This window comes from Geotrypetes seraphini, chromosome 9, assembly GCF_902459505.1.
Source record: "Geotrypetes seraphini chromosome 9, aGeoSer1.1, whole genome shotgun sequence".
NCBI classification, from domain to species: Eukaryota; Metazoa; Chordata; class Amphibia; order Gymnophiona; family Dermophiidae; genus Geotrypetes; species Geotrypetes seraphini.
In genome coordinates this window covers 126,241,258-126,261,666 of record NC_047092.1, presented here as the reverse complement: position 1 = coordinate 126,261,666, position 20,409 = coordinate 126,241,258, and the positions used below count along the sequence as shown (strand labels likewise).

Sequence of the window (20,409 nt, the reverse complement as noted above, 5' to 3'; positions counted from 1 at the left end):
ACCAGTTCTGTAGATGATATATTGTCATATTCAGAATTCTGGAAAAATGTTTGTTTTTATTGGTTAATACAGACTAAAGTGATGTGATTGCATTACAACAGTTCAAGATCAGCTTAAATATCTCATAGAAAGGGTGACACGAAGAACAGTTGAGGAGATGATTTTTTTTTTTTTTTTTAAATTTGTGGAACTGATTGATTCTCTGTCTGAGACTTGGAGATGAGTGGTCCTGTGTGCCCAGGGCCAGCAACGAGTAGGAGTCGCCTGTTGTTGGCGGCAATGCTGGGAAGCGAACCCGGCACACACAGCACTTACCTCTAGCAGTTCTGCCTCTCTATCTCAGTCTTTACTGTGTTCCTCCCTGGCCCCCTCCTCCATGCAGTCAGAGCTTAAGCATTTCATTTCAGCCTGCTATTGGGGTCTAAGTCTTGCAATAAACTGTGACCTCACAGCTTATATTGTGAGACTGAATTTCATGGCCACCTGATATAAAATTATTTTAAACTCTTTGCTGCAAAGACCTTGATAGAGAGGCATAACAGTAGCACTGCTAGAGAGAAGTGTTGTATGTGCAATGTGCTGTTCTCACTTCCTCCCTGCCCTCATATTTCAAAAATCTTATATATGTCCCAGGGGAAGAGGCAGGGAGTATTCCCTTAACCTCTTTACACCCTCTCACTCTTCCTTGCAGAATCACTACAGACGCCCAAGCTCCACTTCGTTGCACTCCCCCACTCTCCCTGCAGACCCACATCCTATACTTCATCTTCTCAGTACCCTGAAATCATCCCTGCAGATCCATCCCAGACATTGTCTCGGTACCCCTTCTCAGCCACATGACCAGCTCAGAAGCTCTTCTCAGACCATTCCCGCTCCGTGCCCTCACTGTGCACTTGCATGTGTGCACCTCCCCCACCCTTGGCTTTCAGAACACCACTATACTATTACCCCAGCCACCCCACCCAGACATGCCTCTCTAATACACAGTCTCTTACATTTCATCACCACTGTGCCCTTCTCATACCGAAGCCCCTACTCCCCTATCTCAGACATCCTACTTCTGCACCTCTGATATCCATCTATATGCACTCTCCCCCAGATATCTCATGATTTCTACATATACACCACCTCTCCCTCACACACACTTCCTAACTGGAGCTCTTCAGAGGTTCACATCCCCTGGTCCTCAGCACCTAAAAAGTAATAGTATTTTAGAGGCCCATTCAATTCTAGTTATGCCTTTGCTTTGGAGGGAGAGGTATCTGTCTGGGCAATTTATTAACTTTTTTTCTGGGGTGGAGTAGTAATAGAAGTTGGTAGAAGAATTTGGGTGGAACAGCAATCTGTCTAATATGGATTGAACATGTCTGTCTTTCTTACCAAGGTGAATTCATCATTGGCCGTGTGATCAAAGCCATGAATAACAATTGGCACCCAGAATGCTTCCTCTGTGAGATTTGCAGTGTGGCACTTGCTGATCTTGGCTTTGTGAAGAATGCTGGCAGGTAAGTGCCAGGGAGGGGTGAGCTCTACAAAAGTTGTAGAGGTGCGAATGGGTTTTTTGTTTTTGTCTCTTTGTGGGAGAAGGGGGTTTAGGTAAGGATTATAGTAGTAGTAGTATTTTATGTTTATTGAATAGCTGTTTTGGAGGTTAGCTGAATACTATAATTAGGTTGTAGACCACATTGACCCTTCTTTGAGAAAAGTGGAGCATAAATGTGAGAGGTAATGTAATATGAGAGGAGGTCCACAAAAAGGTGAGGGGAATGCTGGGTAGGGGCTGTTGGCAATGGAGGTCCATACAAGTGCATAAAGTGTTTTTGTTCCACAAGTCATTAAAGAAGAACCTGAAACCAGTTGTTGAGAGTGGCAATTGACTGATCTGTACAAGCTTTCACCCTGGTAACTGGTGGGGCACAATATTTTGGAGAAATTTCAGATGCTTGTAAAACAAACTTTCTTTTAATGTTTCTCAATTTTCACCCAAGATTATTTAATAAAAGTTATCTAGAGGGTCTTCTGAATTGGTGCATGAACTATTCAGAAGAGCTCCTAGATTAAAGTAGTCCTGAACAAGATGAGTTAAATACAGTAAGTTGTCTTGTAGTAGTTGGTTTTCTAGACTGATCAAGGCCCCCTTGGATGAAGAGATCCTTGATCTGGGCTTTTAATTTGGAGGAGCCTTTACTATAGACCATTTAATTTACAGGAGTTTTAGCTGTTGTGGCTTTGAAAGTTTAACTGGGAATACATGTCTGAGACCTTTATTCTCATAGCTTTTACAGTTCAGTCTTTGTACTTAAGGAGCTTTCATTGGTTTTACCTTCACAACTTGGGGGTGTAACAGGTCCTTTGCCACAAAATATTTTGTATAAGGCTTCCTGGAACTTTTCAGCCACAAAGAAATACATGACTGGATCCAGGGCTGCATTCAGGCTGGTCAGGCATGATGTGATGCGGTTACTGAGTGCCAGTAGCCTTTGTGTATCACAGGAAGTCTGGGCACCATGATAGTGGAGGACATAAATGTAGCGGTTGACATGATAAGGCACAAAGCAGATAAAGAAGATCACTAGAACTAAGATTATCATTTTGACAGCCTTCTCTTTCAGTTGGTTCTCAATGCGTTTCCCCTTTTGCAGGCTCCGGATTATCAGCAAATAACTGGTCACAGTCATCACGAAAGGGAAGGTGAAGGCCACAGCTAGGGACACGAGAGCATGGCGTGAGGTCTTCTCCCGGTAAAGTTGCAGGCAGATGGTGGAGTTCTTCACTTGAACTGTCTGTACACTGACCAGGAGTGGAGCCATGGCCAATGCAACAATGATCCAAAGGAAGATGCAGGCCAGGTGGGCATAGAGAGGCCTACGCAGCTTGAGGGATTTAACTGGGTGCACGATGGCAAGAAAGCGGTCAGTGCTGATGCAGGTGAGAAAATAAATACTAGCATACATGTTGAGATAGAAAAGAAATCCAGTGAGTCGACATGGGATCTCACCAAAAGGCCAGTGATTGCCAGAAAAGTGATACACAAGTCGTGTTGGCAGCACTAACACAAAGAATAGGTCTGCTATAGCTAAATGCATCAAAAAAATATTGGCAGGGGTGCTTGATTTGCGGTCCCGGATGAAGAGCCAGAGGGCCAAAGTGTTTCCCGCAAATGCCAGGATGAAATCTAGAAGATAAAAGGTTGCTAACAAAACATTTTCCACTGAACTTTCTTTACCACAACGCTCTGCTGATTCTAAAGAGTTGTTGAAGAGCAGAATTTTGATGTCTCCTTGCCCATTCATTGTTGTTCCCTGCAGCTTGGAACCTGAAGGCATGAATAAGAGAAAAGCTGGTTGGTATTTATTTAGTATTTATACACTGCTTATAGCCAAGGGGCTCACAATCAAAAAATATAAACATCCAAAAAGTGTCCTAATCACCAGGACGTCCAAGTGCTGATAATCAAAACCATCTTTCTGGACATCTAGCAAGGTGTTCCAGCTTCTGCGCATCCAGAGCTTGAGATGGGTATGGTGGAGGCGTGCTATGGGCAGGCTTTGGGCATGCATAAGGGTGGGTTAGGCTTGGACGTCTTGCAGTGATAATTGAATGTTCTGTAAGGCGTCCTGGACAGAACTGAGACATTCAGAACTAGACCTGTTTTAGAAGCATCTAAGTGCCCAAACTGACCAGATGATCATTGCATGCATCAAGGTAAGACACTCCCCCAGTGCTCACTGACCCCCTTCCACCACGCAAAAATGAGAACAAAAAGGTGCATACCTGTCTCTAGAACAGCAGCATCTGGTATGGGGAAGCCTAGTAGAACATCAGGAGCGTAGAGTTACCTGATGGGTGGGCTAGTGAACCAAAGAGAGAAGGATCCAGGTCCATAACCACATCATCTATGGTATTAAGTATGAGCCCATTAAAACCCACCCAGACTCTATTATATTGCCATATAGATGCCACCTGCAGCCTTAAGGGCTATTGGGGTGGTACACAGGTGGATATAGTAAGTTTTTTTTGGGGGGGGCTCACCATAAATTATAAGGGGATTATGGTGAGATCTACATCTGACACCCTTTATGTGAAGCTCACAACAGTGCCCTCTAAGATGTTCCACTGCTCTGTTGGGATGTCTATGTGGCCAATCCATTGCTATGATGGCCCCTCCCACATGCAAATAGTCTGGATTAGGACATTTTGAACATAGATGGTTTTGTATTTGAAAAAGACCAGAAAAGTTAGACGTCCTAAAGGCCAAGATGTCTAATTAAGTCTTTTTCAAAAAATAATTTGGACATCTAACGGTTTAAAAAATAGATGTTTTGCTACCCCAATATTTGGACGTCTTGCGGGATACATCCAAAGTCGGACTTAGACATACTATTAAAAATGCCCCTCTAAGCGGTTCACATTCAGGTACTCAAGTATTTCTCCCTATCTGTTCCGTTGGGCTCACAATTTGACTAATGTACCTGGGATAATGGAGTATTAAGTGACTTGCTCAGGGTCACAAGGAGCAGCACTGGGCTCGAACCTGCAGCCTCAGGGTGCTGAGGCTGCAGCCCTAACCACTAGGCTACTCCTCTACATAAGGTATATAAATGAATGAAGGCAAAACCTGCTGCATAAAGACATATTGGAGGACTTTTTATATAAAGGCAGGTAGGTGAAAAGTCAAAAACACTCCTAGTTTAAATGTGTTTTCCCTAACCCCTATTTGTCTTGTTTGTCTATTTTAATTAGATTGTAAGCTCTAATGAGCAGGGATTGTCTCATACATGTTTAATGTACAGTGCTGCATATGTCTAGCAGCACTATAAAAATGATAAGTAGTAGTAGTAGTATGTGCCTTTGTAAATAGACACCCAGAACTAGGGCTGGCCTTAAGCGGGGGCAACAGGGGAGCTGCAAAGGGCCCTGTGATTCTAGGGCTCCACCCAGACATATCCCCCTGTCTCTGAATCTCCCCCAGCTTAAAACATACATTTCTCTATAGAGAGCTCAGGGCAGTACAGAAAATTCACATAGGTCATCCGCTGCCGACCCCAAAGCCTGCTCTCTGCTGCGTCCCGCCCTCTCCTGACATAATTTCATACTTCTGTAAAGGCAGGATGCAACAGAGAGCAGACTCTTGGATTGGCGGCAGACAGCCTATGTGAATCACTGCCACTGCCCTGAGCCCTCTATGGAGAAATGCATGTTTTAAGGTAGGGTGGTGGGGGAGTTTAAAGATGCATTTGATAATTAATGTTGTCTGTATACTCTTACCATCTTTAACACCCTCCCTATTGTGTTTTCCACTTAATGCTTCTCTTTCCTTTCAATTAGGGTTGCCAGATTTTCTAATTGGAAAATCTGGACCCCTACACCTGCCCCCAAGCCCACCCAGTTCCACCCATCCCCGCCCTGTAACACCCTAATCCCACCCCAGCCCTGCCTCCCGCTACCTGCTCTTGTCAGGTCAATTCCCACAAGACCAAGGAGAAATCATAATTACCCCAATACTGAAAGACCACAAAGGCCCAATAGACACCCCTTCCAACTACAGGCCCATCACCTCAATTCCATTATATGTTAAACTAATAGAAGGTCTGGTTGCACAATACCTCTCCAACTACCTTGAAGACTACAACCCAATCAGGGTTCAGATCCAACCATAGTACTGAGACACTGCTAGTCTCCCTACTAGATATAGCCCGACAGCACCTTAGCAAAAGAAGAAGGATGCTGATAATTCAACTCGACCTGTCTGCCGCATTTGACCTGGTTGACCACACTATACTTCTTCAGATATTAGAAGCAATAGGGATCTCAGGCGGAGTATACAATTGGTTCCAAGGATTCCGCAAAACAAGAACATACAGAGTAAAAACAAAAGATCTTATATCGGAACCCTGGACCAATCCCTGCGGAGTACCTCAAGGGTCACCACTTTCACCCATGCTCTTCAATCTTTTCATTTCCTCCCTTGGTACCTTGCTAGACAAACTCAAAGTAACCTCATTCAGCTATGCAGATGATATAACCATACTCCTCCCCTTTGACTCACAAGACCCCACCACAACAGATAACCTGGAAAAAACACTAGAAGCAGTGGAAAAATGGATGACTGAACACAAACTAAAGCTCAACCCAGACAAAACAAAATTTCTACTGCTTGAAAAGGACAAAACCCCTTCTATAACCGAACTAAAAATAAAAACCACCAAATACCCCATACAGCCCGCTCTCAAACTCCTAGGAGTAACAGTAGACAGATGCTAAACTCTTCAGGTGCAAATCAACAAAATCACACAAAAAGCATTCTTTACCATGCGCAACCTACGCTAAATTAGAAAATTCTTCGACAAAGAACAATACAGACTCATAGTCCAATCCCTAGTCCTAAGTCTAATGGACTATTGCAATATCCTCTACCTTCCTTGCCCCACCTACTTAATAAAACAACTACAGACCGTGCAGAACACAGCCCTCAGACTGATCTATTCTCTTGGAAAATTTGACCACATCACCAACGCCTACCTAGATTCACACTGGCTTCCTATACAAGCCCGCATCCAATTCAAACTATACTGCCTATTATTCAAAACATTAAACAGAACGGCACCCTCCCACCTAAACAACCACCTAAACAGGAACCTCTCATCTAGACAGAGGAGAACCCAGTCCCCTTTCTCCTACCCCTCTTTCAAAAGAACTAAGCTCAAAAAGATGTATGCCAACCTACTAGCAACACATGCAACAAAATTGGACCCCTCCATCACCAACCTGCTGACAGCAACAACAGACCTCAAAGCTTTCCGAAAAGAAATCAAAACCCTACTATTCAAAAAATTCATCCAGATGTCCTAACCCCCTTTCTTTTCCCCTCATTCTCCCACTTAGTAACCTATCCTCAAAATTGAATTAGTCCCCAACGCCTTTAATTGTAGTCCTCTTCCTGGAAATGTCCAGTTATCTTTTTGATGTAATCCGCTTAGAACTGCAAGGTATAGGCGGAATAGAAGTCATCAATGTAATGTAATGTAATAATAACTTTATTCTTCTATACCGCCATAGTCAGATGACTTCTAGGCGATTCACATCGAAGAGGGCTGGACAATCAGTGAATTACAGAATGCAAATAGTGAAGGTACAACATATTACACAAGAAATAGACAGAATGAAAATATAAATTTAGTGTGGCTTCTGTTTAGGAGATGAATCTGTCAAACAGTACAGTTTTAATTACTCTCCAAAAGGCGCCGTAGGTCAGCCTGGTTCCATTGATATAGTTACCCAGCTAGGACTGCTGTTTGCTTGCTTGAAACATGAAAGACCTGTCCAAAAAGGATTTATATTTGTAGTATGTAATGTGGTAGAAGATAAGAAAGTGCTAGTCCCCAGGCCTGCTTGAAACAAATACAGGAAAATTTGAACATTATTTGCGCCTCCATTGGCAACCGGTGTAACAGTCTGTAGTAAGGAACGTATTCCACAAAGTGAGTTGAGGACATTCCAAAAAGGAATGCAAAAGCGTTCCAGGGCTTCTCCCACATTTACTACACAAGGCATCATCCCACAGGCCCATCCTAGCCCCCCGCTGTTTAGTAATATGGACTCTATAAAGAACCCGGAACTGAGTCTCCTGCCAAGCCGCAGTCCGCACGAAGACCTGTAGGACCTGAAAAAGCTCCCGGAAGGCATCTGGCATATAGGAAGTAAAAAGATCACGGTTCCACTGGTCCCGTAACTGAGACAGAAGGCCTGCGGAAGGAACAACTCCAGCTATTTTGTACCAGACCGATAGCGACCCCATCGAGGCGGGTACGCGCAAAAGATAATCATCCAGGGGCCCACACAACCACGCTGACCCATTGGCTTGAGAAAGACTATTGAAATAATGCCAGGCCTGCAAATAAGCAAAAAACTGAGTTTTGGGGACGGCCCAACAGTCCTGGAACTGCATAAACGAGGCAAAGGCACCCAAACCCTCATCCAACATCTCATAGAGGGCGCCGGCTCCACGAAAAGCCCAAGTTGCAAAAGGGCTGCTGCATCCAAGACTAGATGGAAAAGCCGGATTGCCCATTAACTGCAAGAACGGAGATGCCTCTGGTGATTTGCCTTGAACTCTACGCCACCACTGCCACGCCAAACGGAAAGGCTTCAGAAACCATAGCTTAGAGGGCAGTCCCCCCACTGCCACAGTCATGGGGAGAATGCAGCAGATTTAGAAACGTATATGGAGCACACCAATCATTCAGCCACCCCGGAGGGGAGAATCGAGCCGATCGAGAAACCCCTTCATGAATAAAGCGCAGAAGGGCCGCCACATTATAAACTCTAATATCTGGTAGGCCGAGACCCCCCTGCCCTTTAGGAAGGGTTAACTTGGCATAACTAATGCGTGCCGAACGGGAACGCCACAAGAAGGTAGTAAAGACAGAACGAAGCTTACCAATGTCGCATTGCAAAATCCAAAAAGGCACCGTTTGAATCGGGTAAAGAATTTTAGGCAAAAGAATCATCTTAATGAGAGCCGCCTGTCCAAAAAGGGACAGGGGAAGATCCCTCCAAGTATCGCAAAGAAGTCCAATCTTCTTGATGGCATCCAGGATATTAACTTTATATAGAACTCGAGGATCCGGATGTAGATATATACCGAGGTACCGCATAGGTTTTTGCACCGGCAGGATAGGTAATTGCGCATGCCAGGGCGCCCAACCAAGACCCGTAAGAGGCATCACCTCAGACTTTTCGCAATTGACCTGAAGGCCGGAAAGAACACCAAAGTTCGTCACCAAGCGAAGAGTGATCGGTAAATGGATGGGAGCCTGGTCGAGAAAAAGTAACGAGGAGGTCAGACAGACTAAAGAAAGAAAGGCAAAGGAAAGAAAATAGACCCCCCCCTCCCCACAGCTCAAGTCCATTAAATGTCCAGTCCTCAAAACTCCAAAGGCTGATCAAAGGACCACCAGCAAAACAAAACAGCCAGGGGTGAGGAAAAATACGGCTCCCCGGCACAGCCCCAAGGAATCCTCAGACTCTCCCCTGCAACAGTGGGAAAAGGAGAAGAGTCACCAGCCGGCCCGTGCCCACCGGTCAGAAGCTGGAGCAGTGAAGACCCACCCGGGATCATCCAGGCAGAGAGGCCAGGAACGTGCGGACCTCCTCTGGGGTAGTGAAGTAAACAGCCTTGTTGTCATGAAACACCCGGATCCGGGCAGGGTATTGAAGAGCAAACCGGATTTGGCGCTGATGTAGCTGGGTACAGTAGGGGGCCATGGCACGGCGCAGCTCCGAGACACAAGCAGAGTAGTCCTGGAACACTAAAATCCGCTGGCCGTCATAGGATAGATCCCCGTTAGCCTTGCAGCAGGTAAGTAGCCGGTGTTTATCCGCATAGTTCAGAATGCGAGCTATAACTGGCCTTGGCCTGCGATCTCCCTCTCGGCGAGCCCCAAGCCTGTGCGCCCGCTCGACCATCAGGGGGGCGCCACCCGTGTCCATGTGCAGTTCCTTCGGCAACCAGGTAGACACCAGCTCCCTGAGACCAGCATCGGGGAGAGATTCTGGAATCCCAATCAGGCGGAGGTTATTACGGCGGCTGCGGTTTTCCAGGTCCTCAGCCCTGTCCTCCAGTCTCCCATATTTCTCCTCCAAGGCGGAGGCCCTGGCCTCCAGCGCTCCCGTCCGGTCCTCCTGTGCAGACACCCGCTCCTCTGCTTGTTGAAGGCGAGTAGCTTGCCGCTCCATGGTGTCCTTGAGGCTATCCACCGAAGACTACAGGCGGGTCAGTTTGTCATCCAGGATGGCGGTCAGATGTTTTTTCAATTCTTCTATCGCCTCCATCTGCAGCGTGACCGTCGGACCCGGGAACGCATTAGCGGGAGGAGTCAGCGCCGCCATCTTTGCCAGAGTACCAGGGCTGTGTGGAGGTTTCGTTAGCTTGGAAGAGCGAGCCGGCATACCTCGGAGACCAGCCAAGAAGATAGGAGCCAGTAGCCCGTGATCTGCCCCAGCCAATGAGACCCCAAAAAATCAAAAACAAAGAAAAAAAAAATCGATGTAAATGCCGATAAACTTGCCGCGAGGATGAGAGAGGTGAGCAAGCACGTCCGCTTAGCTTGAGCGCATCACGTGACCCCTCTGTCTTGGTTACTGTATATCTACATATTGTGTAACCCCTATTTATATTAACTTTGTAATTAAGTACACAGTTTAGATATTTGATGAGCAATAAATCAAATTTCAAATAAACTTGAAAGTTGATACCAGACATCGAGGGCCTCTCCCACACTGATCCGAACAAGGCCTCACAGTTGGTAAAGCTGGGCCTGCTCAGAACCAGCCCCTATAGCAAACATAGATGCACAAACTTATACTTGCTTTGAAGATGCTGCAAATTTGTGCATCTATTTTAGACATGTACCTCCATATATTGCAATATTACTTCCACTCCACCCAAATGACCCTCCCAAGAATGCCTTTGCTTAGTCCATATAAAAGTACACACAATTTTTAGGCCTGCATATTATGTTACTAGCTGATGCCCCGGCGTTGCACGGGTATTTAATTATAGCAATAACACTGTAAATGGATTCAAATAAAGATACTTTATAGTGGTGAATGAAATTATTTTTTTACAGCTTAATAAAAAGTACAATATTCAAATTATAATGTGAAATATTTGACAAAATGAATACAATACAACTAACGCAAAACATGATTATAAACAACATTTTTAGTTTCACCTCCAGGAGCAAGAACATATAAATTGTTGGGTGAACCCACCCTTGAGCAAGCAACATAGAGTTGTGGGCCGAGAGACCCACAGAACATATCACCCCAGGTAGTGAGGGATCTGCATACCAAGTTTCGTTCAAATCGGTCAAGCCGTTTTTGAATTACTGTGAGAATGGCAGCTTTTTACATTTTTTCCATTGACATGAATGGGTGATATCTGATTTTATGTTTGTAGCTCCGCCCACGTGTGCAGGTAGGCCGCGAGACCCCCAGAACATATCAGCCCAGGTAGTGAGGGACCTGCATACAAAGTTTCGTTCAAATCAGTCAAGCCGTTTTTGAATTACAGTGAGAATGGCAGATTTGTACATTTTTTCCATTGACATGAATGGGTGAAATATGATTTTATGTTTGTAGCTCCGCCCACGTGTGCAGGTGGGCCGCGAAACCCCCAGAACATATCACCCCAGGTAGTTGGAATTACTGTGAGAATGGCAGATTTTTACATTTTTTACATTGACATGAATGGGTGAAATATGATTTTCTGTTTGTAGCTCCGCTCACGTGTGCAGGTGGGCCGCGAGACCCCCAGAACATATCACCCCAGGTAGTTGGAATTACTGTGAGAATGGCAGCTTTTTACATTTTTTCCATTGACATGAATGGGTGAAATCTGATTTTATGTTTTGATTTTATGATTTGTAGCTCCGCCCACGTGTGCAGGAGGGCCGCGAGACCCCCAGAACATATCACCCCAGGTAGTGAGGGATCTGCATACCAAGTTTCGTTCAAATCGGTCAAGCCGGTTTTGATTTACTGTGAGAATGGCAGCTGTTTACATTTTTTCCATTGACATGACTGGGTGAAATCTGATTTTCTGTTTGTAGCTCCGCCCATGTGTGCAGGTGGGCCGCGAGACCCCCAGAACATATCACCCCAGGTAGTGAGGGATCTGCATACCAAGTTTCGTTCAAATCGGTCAAGCAGTTTTTGAAGTACTGTGAGAATGGCAGCTTTTTACATTTTTTCCATTGACATGAATGGGTGAAATCAGATGTTATGTTTGTAGCTCCGCCCATGTGTGCAGGTGGGCCGCGAGACCCCCAGAACATATCACCCCAGGTAGTTGGAATAACTGTGACAATGGCAGCTTTTTACATTTTTTCCATTGACATGAATGGGTGAAATATGATTTTCTGTTTGTAGCTCCGCACACGTGTGCAGGTGGGCCGCGAGACCCCCAGAACTTATCACACCAGGTAGTGAGGGATCTGCATACCAAGTATCGTTCAAATCGGTCAAGCCGTTGTTGAATTACTGTGAGAATGGCAGCTTTTTACATTTTTACCATTGACATGAATGGGTGAAATCTGATGTTCTGGTTGTAGCTCCGCCCATGTGTGCAGGTGGGCCGCGAGACTCCCAGAACATATCATCCCAGGTAGTGAGGGATCTGCATACCAAGTTTCGTTCAAATCGGTCAAGCCGTTTTTGAGTGATCGCGGCACATACACACATACACACACACATACATACCTCCGATTTTATATATATATAGATAAAAACACTTTATACTTTACACATGAACATTGATAGATAAAATTACCCCAATTACCCCCTTAGTGTCTGTACCTAGAATTTAACCTTTGAATTAATTAATTAAGTATCAAGTTTAGAGTTGCATGGCAATTTAAAGAGCACATTTTTATGAATAATTTTCTTGGACGCAACAAGCAGGCGTATCGGTTGAGTTTGGCCTTATTGGAGTATTTTCCAGGCTCCCCTTTTCTCCCTCTACTTTCTCTTATTGCCCTCTCCAATATATTTTCACTCATTTTCCTCCTCCTCAGGCTTTCACATTCTCTTGACTCCTCATCAAGTTTCAAGTTTTATTAAAATTTAATATACCGCTCATCAGGTTCCTGAGCGGTATACATAATTAAAATTATAACTTAGGGTGACAGACAGAAAAAAAATGCACTAACACAGAAAAGAATGGTATGATGGGGTAGAAATACAATTCAAATAGGATAGCAAACCATAAAGGAGACGATGGGGAAGGATCCTGGCTGTAAGTGGGTTTATGAGAAAATAAATTATAGATTATAGGCATCTTTAAATAGAAATATTTTAGGACATAAGAACATAAGAATTGCTGCTGCTAGGTCAGACCAGTGGTCCATCATGCCCAGCAGTCCGCTCATGCGGCGGCCCCCAGGTCAAAGACCAGTGCTCTAAATGAGTCCAGCTTCACCTGCATACGTTCCAGTTTAGCAGGAACTTGTCCAACTTTGTCTTGAATCCCTGGAGGGTGTTTTCCCCTATAACAGACTTCGGAAGAGCGTTCCAGTTTTCTACCTCTCTCTGTGTGAAGAAGAACTTCCTTACGTTTGTACGGAATCTACCCTCTTTCAACTTTAGAGAGTGCCCTCTCATTCTCTCTACCTTGGAGAGGGTGAACAGTCTGTCCTTATCTACTGAGCCTATTCCCTTCAATATTTTGAATGTTTTGATCATGTCCCCTCTCAGTCTCCTCTTTTCAAGGGAGAAGAGGCCCAGTTTCTGTAATCTCTCACTGTATGGCAACTCCTCCAGTCCCTTAACGATTTTAGTTGCTCTTCTCTGGACAGTTAATTTGCCTTTGAAACTGTCTCTTGTACCCTTACTACCACCATGATCTGCCCTTGCATTCCACCTTCCTCAGCCATCACTGCAACTTCTTCCTGCCAATCTGTTGTGGTACCTGCTCTTCTGCTGTTAGAGTGCTACTGGTCTTCCCTCCCCCCCCCCTTCCTGGTGTGATTCTTCCATGGCTTCTGATGCCTCCCTTTACTGCAGTTTGCCCTCTGCTGAATATATTAAGACTACTGCTACAGTGCCGCCTTCTCTACCCCAGTAATTTTTTCAGCCCTGTTGTGCTAACTCACTGCAGCCTCCTTTTTCTATTGCTGTGGCACAATGGAACCCATAAAGCAAATTTCCAGGCCCTCCTTGTCTCAGTTCAATGGTCACTCCCCAAATACCTCCTTTTGAAGTGGTAAATAAAAGAGGTACAATCCAATAGATGTCCTGTGGTAAAAACTATTGGCTCTCAACAGAATCAAAAGCACCAAGTATGGTAACTAAAAAAAATCAATTTATTGTGCAAAACATAAAATTTGACTGGGCTTCTGTGGATGCCTATATCAGGGATACATTTGTATTTCTACTTTGTGCAGTGCAAGTATGTGACTAATTAGCTCTCTAATAAGACCAGTATGAATAAAATGCAAGTATAGTAATTTAAAAATCACCCATCCTTGTGTGCACATTAGGGAAAATTTTTTTGAGAAACTACTGCTCTATGCAGACATCAGTTGAAATGCACCACATTGGTATCTTTATGTTTTTGTCCTTTTGTTGTTGAGGTTTTTTTAACAATAAACTGACCTATTTTTTTTCCATACTGCCAGTGCCTTTGCTTCTATTGAGATCCAGCTGTTTTACCACTGGACAAATATTTCCTCATTTTAGTGATATATGAAAAGAATTCCTTGTTTTAACATCTACATGTCCTCCCTGGGCCATGCTCTATCAAAGCTGAACCTCAAATCATATATATACACAGACGATATCACTATCATCATCCCCGTCTTGACCCTATCCACCGAAACCAGTCTTCATATCATCAGTCATCAACCAGGTAGCCCAATGGACAAACAATCTCAAACTTAAACTAAACCCAGAAAAAACCACATTTTTCATAGCAACCCCAACTAACAAAACCATCGACTCTTCAATCAACTTAAATGGAAGAAGCTTCCCAATCCACCCTACTGTAAAAATCCTAGGCATCACCATCGATCAACAACTCACACTCGATACCCACACAGACCTCTTAACCAAAAAATGCTTTAGCCTACTTTGGAAATAACGTACTCTAAACCTTACTTCGACTTTGCTTCATTCAAAGTAGAATTCTAGTTCAATCTCTAATTCTAAGCTCACTGGACTATTGCAACATAATCTACCAGGGTTCCCACAAAAAAACTATTAAGGGATTGAGAATGATCCAAAACATGGCAGTTCGGATGATCTTTGGCCTGAAAAAATCCAACCACATCACCCCACCCTTCAGGAAGCTCCACTGGCTACCGATCGAGGCCAGAATCATCTTCAAATTCGGCTGCCTATGCTACAAGACACTATTTGGCGCCTCCCCTACCTACCTAATTCCACTCACACGTATCGATATCTGTATCCACAGTATCCACATTGTACCTCTCCTTTATTGTACACCGTCTTGAACTGAAAAGGTATGACGGGATATAAATAAAACTATTATTATTATTAAGTTAGTCCTCAGTTCCGACCAAAGTATTATAGAAGGACAAACAAATCATTTTAGCGAGAAACCAGTCATTTTAGCAGCCTGCAAGTGTGTTTTCATGAAAAAAGCAGTTGCAAAATACATGGAGGGGCATAGTAAAAAAAAAAAGGCTAAGTCCCCTTTTGGCCTAAGGCCCTAAACGGAGAAAGTAGCAGCAGGGAAAATGTCCAATCTCAAAAAAAACGTCCAAAATGAGGTTTTTTTGAGTGGCCTACCTCTACGTTCAGCAGTTTAATCATTCAGACCACCACTACGTTTAAACTTACAACACATTATCAACCAAAAAATTGCCCAAGTCCCAAACACCCAAAACAAGACGTATTAGGGAAAGGAGGGGCCAGTCCTTCGCCTAAAAGCTGGATTTTGTAACCAGTGTCTGTCAAAAACAACACTGGTTACAGAATCCCCCCCCCCCCAACGATCGTGGCAAGAGAGATGCCTCATCTCCCCTGCCACGATCCTCCCCCAGAACTGCCACAGTTCGTGGCAGTTCAGGGGATCGTGATTGTGGCAGGAGAGATGGCCAATCTTTCCTGCCACGATCATGATCCACCTCCCCCATGCAATACCAGCAAGAGGGGGCCCAACCCCTCCTGCTGAGACGCACCCGCGACCCGACCCCCCCCTAAAATACAGGCAGGAGGGATCCCAGGCTCTCCTGCCCACAGCGCACCCCCCACTCCTGAGCATACCCTGGAAAATTAAAATCGCACCCAACCTGATCCTGCCTTGAGAGGCAGTGCTCCCAGCACCTGGGAGGAAGCCAATACCTAGAAGCCAAATTCAGCCATTGGGCAAAGCTCCCACCCAGGAACCATTACTGCAGTAACTAGACTAGCTGCATCGGGTGTGTTTTTTGGGAAGAAGCATAAAGAAATGGCTGGTCACAAATTTTAAAATATGCATAGGAAGAATAATCATAGGTGTTTACACAGACAAATGCAGTTTGATTATTGCCCCTCTTACTGGCAGTAAAAATGGGCAGGGTTAGTACATATGCTGATGGCATTTTCAAATTCATTCTGGAGTTATATTCAAAGCAATTTAATTGGGCAGGTTGCTGATATTCAGCAGCATTTAACCGAGGAGTGCTACTGAATATAGGCTCTATCGCCTAATCTGAACATGGGCAGAGGAAAGGCAGGCTGGGGATGGAATCTGTGAGGATCTGGCACTTATATGGGCATGGGCCATGGCCAGTGCTGTTGCCCGCATAGCTAAGTGGCCAGACATGTCTTCTTTATAGAGGACTGTCCAGGTGCCTGGATAGACTTTCCAAAACCTGGCAGCTTGTCCGGGTTTTAGAAAGGTCCGATGAGCTCCGGCCACATCGGGAGGGCCTCTGAGCATGCACGGATGACGTCACACACATTCGCCTATGCTCCAGGCCCTCCCGAGGTGGCTGGAGCTCATACAGGAAGAAGAGAGGAGGCTTTGTAGGGGCGGAGTTGGGGGGGCGGAAAGGGGCAGGACTGGAGGCAGATCTGGGCGCATGCATGTGATGTCATTGCATCCACAGATGTCCTCCATGCGTGGTTGCAAAGAGATGAGGCTTGTGTGGGGCTGGGGTTGGAGGCATAACGAGGCAGGGCTGTGGATGGAATGGGGCGAGGGTGGAATGGGGGTCACACGTCCTCTTTTTTTTTTTTTTTTAAGCAAAAATCTGATAACCCTAGCCAAAACAAGCATTGTTTTTAAAATCTATGCACATCTTTGAGCTATTTTATAACTCCATGTGGACTTTTTCCCCCATATATATCTCTATTCACTTTGTAAAATGGAGAATACAGGTGTAGATTTTAGACCTGCACAAACCACACCTCTTTAAATTCTCTGCACATTTCAGAAACACATGGATCTCCATGTGTAAATAGCAGCTTTATGAAATTGGCATTTACATGTGTATGCAGTATACACACATAAATGCCACTATTTACACAGGGATATATTTAAAAAATAATGGCTGCAGTATCTTTCCAAAACAGGCCTAAACCTGGCCTCAATTTAGACAGCCTGTTAAAAAGTTATCCTCCATATGTATACATGATGTACTTGCCAGCTCTAATTTTCAAAGGGAAACTGTGCAAGCTCTTTATTACCGAACATAAGAGCAGGGTGCAAAGGGAGTGAATTAATAGTTTAGAGGGTGGACTAAGAATGAGAGAAACCAGGGTTCATATCCTGCTTCTCCCATTGACAGTTTTTGAGATCTAGGGCAAGTCATTTAATGTTCCATTGCCTCAGGGTCAAATGTAGATTGTAAGACCCAGTACATTCAAGTATGCTTTGTATCTCATCTTTAGCTACTATTGGAAAAGGTAGGGTTGCCAGATTTTTTATTCATAAAAAGAGGACGTGTGGCCTTGCCCCATTCCGCCCACAGCCCTGCCCCACACAAACCTCATCTCTTTGGGGCTGCGTCTGGAAGGTGTCTGACCATCCGCATGTGATATCGCGTCTCATCCGCGTGTGCGCAGATGCTCTCCAGATGCAGCCCTGAACTCGATGCTTTTCAAAACATAGACAAACTGCCAGGTTTTGAAAAAGCTGTCCGGATGCCTGGACAGTCCTCTAAAAAGCGGACATGTCTGGGTAAATCCAGACATCTGGTAATCCTAGGAAAAGGCAGGTGCTAAATCCAAAATTACTTACCTCCTGAAATGCTCACAATATGAAAGTTAACTGTTTTGGACTTCTTGTTAGTGTTGGAAAGAGGGAGGGAGCAGCACTGGGATGTGAGTGTTGCTTGCAGATAACTTTCAAAAAATAGCAGAATGTACCATCTATGCTATAGCCTACTAAGTTTTTTTTGTTAGGACCTAGCAATTTCCTCCTTTTCCTTTGGGCCTCCAACTAAGTTAAAATAAGGGCTGGGATCCTGGCACCATAAGCCTTCTTTTGTAACTATCCAGGGACTTTCCTCCTATTTTATATCCCCATTCCACTAGTCTTTTCATTCTAGTAGGGGGCCATACTCTAGGGTTCTTTACATAACCTTGTAGTCATGAGCCATGAATCTCACCACTAGGTGTCACACTTGAGCGGTGACCATGTTTTTCTTCCGGCTATAAATCAGTGCTTTGGAACAAATCCAGCCAGTCATGTTTTCAGGATATCCACAAGGAATATGCATGTCAAGGAAGCACTGCATACAAATCTATCTCATCCATATGTGGATAATCTGAAAACCTGACGGGCATAAATACAGGCACCTAGATGTTAGGCACACCGCTACTAGGTTATGCTTGTATTATATAATGGAACCTAGGCATCTAGGTTGTGATATACAATATACATTTTATGATCGGGATTAAAAAACTTGGAATAGACTCCTACCTTGTGCCTTTGGGGCATCTAAATAGAGGTGTCCAGTTTAGAATGTACCCATCAAAGTTTTTCCCAGAGATGCTTGAATTCTGCCACTGTTTTGGCTTCAATAACCTTGTCTGGAAATCTTTGTGAGGCACCAACCACCCTGTCAGTAAAAAGTATTATCTCGCATTCCTTTTGCATTTTTCTCCCTTCTGTTTCATATTGTCCTTGAGCTTTTCAGTCTGTGCGAAAACAATTCCTTCTGGTATTTTATTGAAACCTTCTTGGTATTTGAATGTTTGTTTCATATTATCCTTCTCTTTCTTTGCCTTTGCTTCCTTCCTGAATGTCCCTTATAAGGTTTTCTTTACTTACTGGTTCAGGGAGATTTTTGAATGATCTAAGTTAAACTTGAGAACGGGAAAAGTAGCAGAAGAGGCAGTGCACATGTGTACAGATAAAGGAGACATGCTGGGGAGAGAGGGATGAGGAAAATAAAAACTTGTCTTAAAACTGTTAATTTCCACACAACCTGTTAGTCTCTTTCTCTCTCTGCCCACCTGTGTAGCCAGAAGCATTACAAGAGATTCAGACTCCTGTGAGTCTTGCCTAGAAGTCTAGAAAGGTACAGCTCAGTACTGCTGCAGCTATGTGAAGATGGAGGTGCTGAGCTAAATCCTAGATTAATAAGTTTATGCCTCCACTGCTTCTCTCTAGCTACAAGAAATGCCAGCTGTGCCCCTGGACTTCTTCTCCCTGTTGTTTTCTCTTACCTGCTGAGCAAGGCACAGCACAATAGACCCTGGGCAGCGTCCCAAGAAGTAACTTCCTCAGAGTTCGCAGCAGACTGCAGAATCCTTCCAGGCAAAGAGTCCTCCCTTATATAAAGAGCTCTGGGACAGTATAGATAGCGTATTATCTGCTGCCTTGCACATTAGAGGAGGCATTCTTTGCTGGCTATGTAAAGCAGTTTTCAGCTGTGGCTGGGCCTTTGTCAGGGGGTTGTTTTAATGTTGTGGTTATGAATATTTTGGTATTTGCTCCCTCCATACCAGCGTCTCTGTTTGTGCCCTAGCCCTCACTCTGTAGCTCAGCCATTATGTGAAGGGGAGGGGGAGGAGGGCTGAAATGAAACAGACACAACAGGGCATCTTAGAATGGGTCTGTTCGTTCATTGTTGAGGAGGAAAGAGAGAGAGGGCTGGTGACCATAGCAACAGGATTGTCCCTATAAAATTGCTTTTTCGTCTGAAATAGAGGAGGGTCTTCAAGGGAGATGAAGGGATCTGTGAATAGAGGATAATAGGCTGCCATTGGCGAGGTATTGAAAGCCCCCTGTTCACTGCAATGAGGGGATAGTCATTGATTCTGCTTGCTGCAGGGTCTCAGAGGCTGAGGAACATTGGTTCCTTTATCCTGAATCAAATACAGCTGTAAGCACGTGCATAATGGACACTTTCTGCTCTTCTGGGGGAACTACAGCTCACTTTGGGCCTCAAAGAGACACCCTTGCACAATCTGTGGCTTGCCAAGAAGGCACTCTGCTTACTCTAACATTTCTCTAGACAAAATACTTCTTTAGCTTTTATAAAGAGATGCAGGGGTCACCCAGGAAACTTGAACAGTGATCCTGTGCTGGAAAAAATGGTGGAGGGTACTGTTAAGAAAAAAATGACCAGGCATATAGATAAAAATGATTCAATGGGTGGATTTAGCATGGATTTATCAAAGGGAAACAGTAGTTTATTGATGTAGATTTCTATGAAAGATATAAATAAGTATGTAGATATGGGTGAGTTGATCAAATACTGTGTGTTTTGATTTTGGAAGACATTAGGCCCAGATTCTGTAACTGGCACCAATTTTTTAGGTGCCGATAGGCGCCCAAGCTCAGTAGAAAATGCTGTTTTTAACAGTTTCAAAGTGCCTTCCAGCAACTAAAAAATTGGTGCCAGAATTGCGCCTCCATAGGCACTTTAAGTTCAAGTTTCAAGTTTAATA

The 20,409-nt window shown here is 44.4% G+C and overlaps 2 protein-coding genes across 5 annotated transcripts in view; one reads left to right on the top strand and one right to left on the bottom strand.

The window, feature by feature from the left end:
• Positions 1 to 20,409, top strand: part of LIMS2 (LIM zinc finger domain containing 2) — a 98,545-nt gene that overhangs the window by 37,097 nt on the left and 41,039 nt on the right. For both annotated transcript variants that reach the window (XM_033957801.1, XM_033957800.1), the window contains exon 4: positions 1,385 to 1,505. In XM_033957801.1, coding sequence (XP_033813692.1) covers positions 1,385 to 1,505 — 121 coding nt within the window. The remainder of the gene's footprint in view (positions 1 to 1,384; positions 1,506 to 20,409) is intronic.
• Positions 129 to 19,275, bottom strand: GPR17 (G protein-coupled receptor 17). 3 transcript variants are annotated; one of them, XM_033957802.1, is made up of 2 exons: positions 19,183 to 19,275; positions 129 to 3,316 (listed from the first exon to the last, which is right to left on the bottom strand). In XM_033957802.1, the coding sequence occupies exon 2, from the start codon at positions 3,291 to 3,293 to the stop codon at positions 2,280 to 2,282; it is 1,014 nt and encodes a 337-aa protein (XP_033813693.1). In that variant the 5' UTR covers positions 3,294 to 3,316; positions 19,183 to 19,275; the 3' UTR covers positions 129 to 2,279. The 3 variants fall into 3 exon arrangements, with proteins under 3 accessions (XP_033813693.1, XP_033813694.1, XP_033813695.1); XM_033957803.1 differs by lacking the exon at positions 19,183 to 19,275 and adding an exon at positions 18,434 to 18,603; XM_033957804.1 differs by lacking the exon at positions 19,183 to 19,275 and adding an exon at positions 17,750 to 17,799.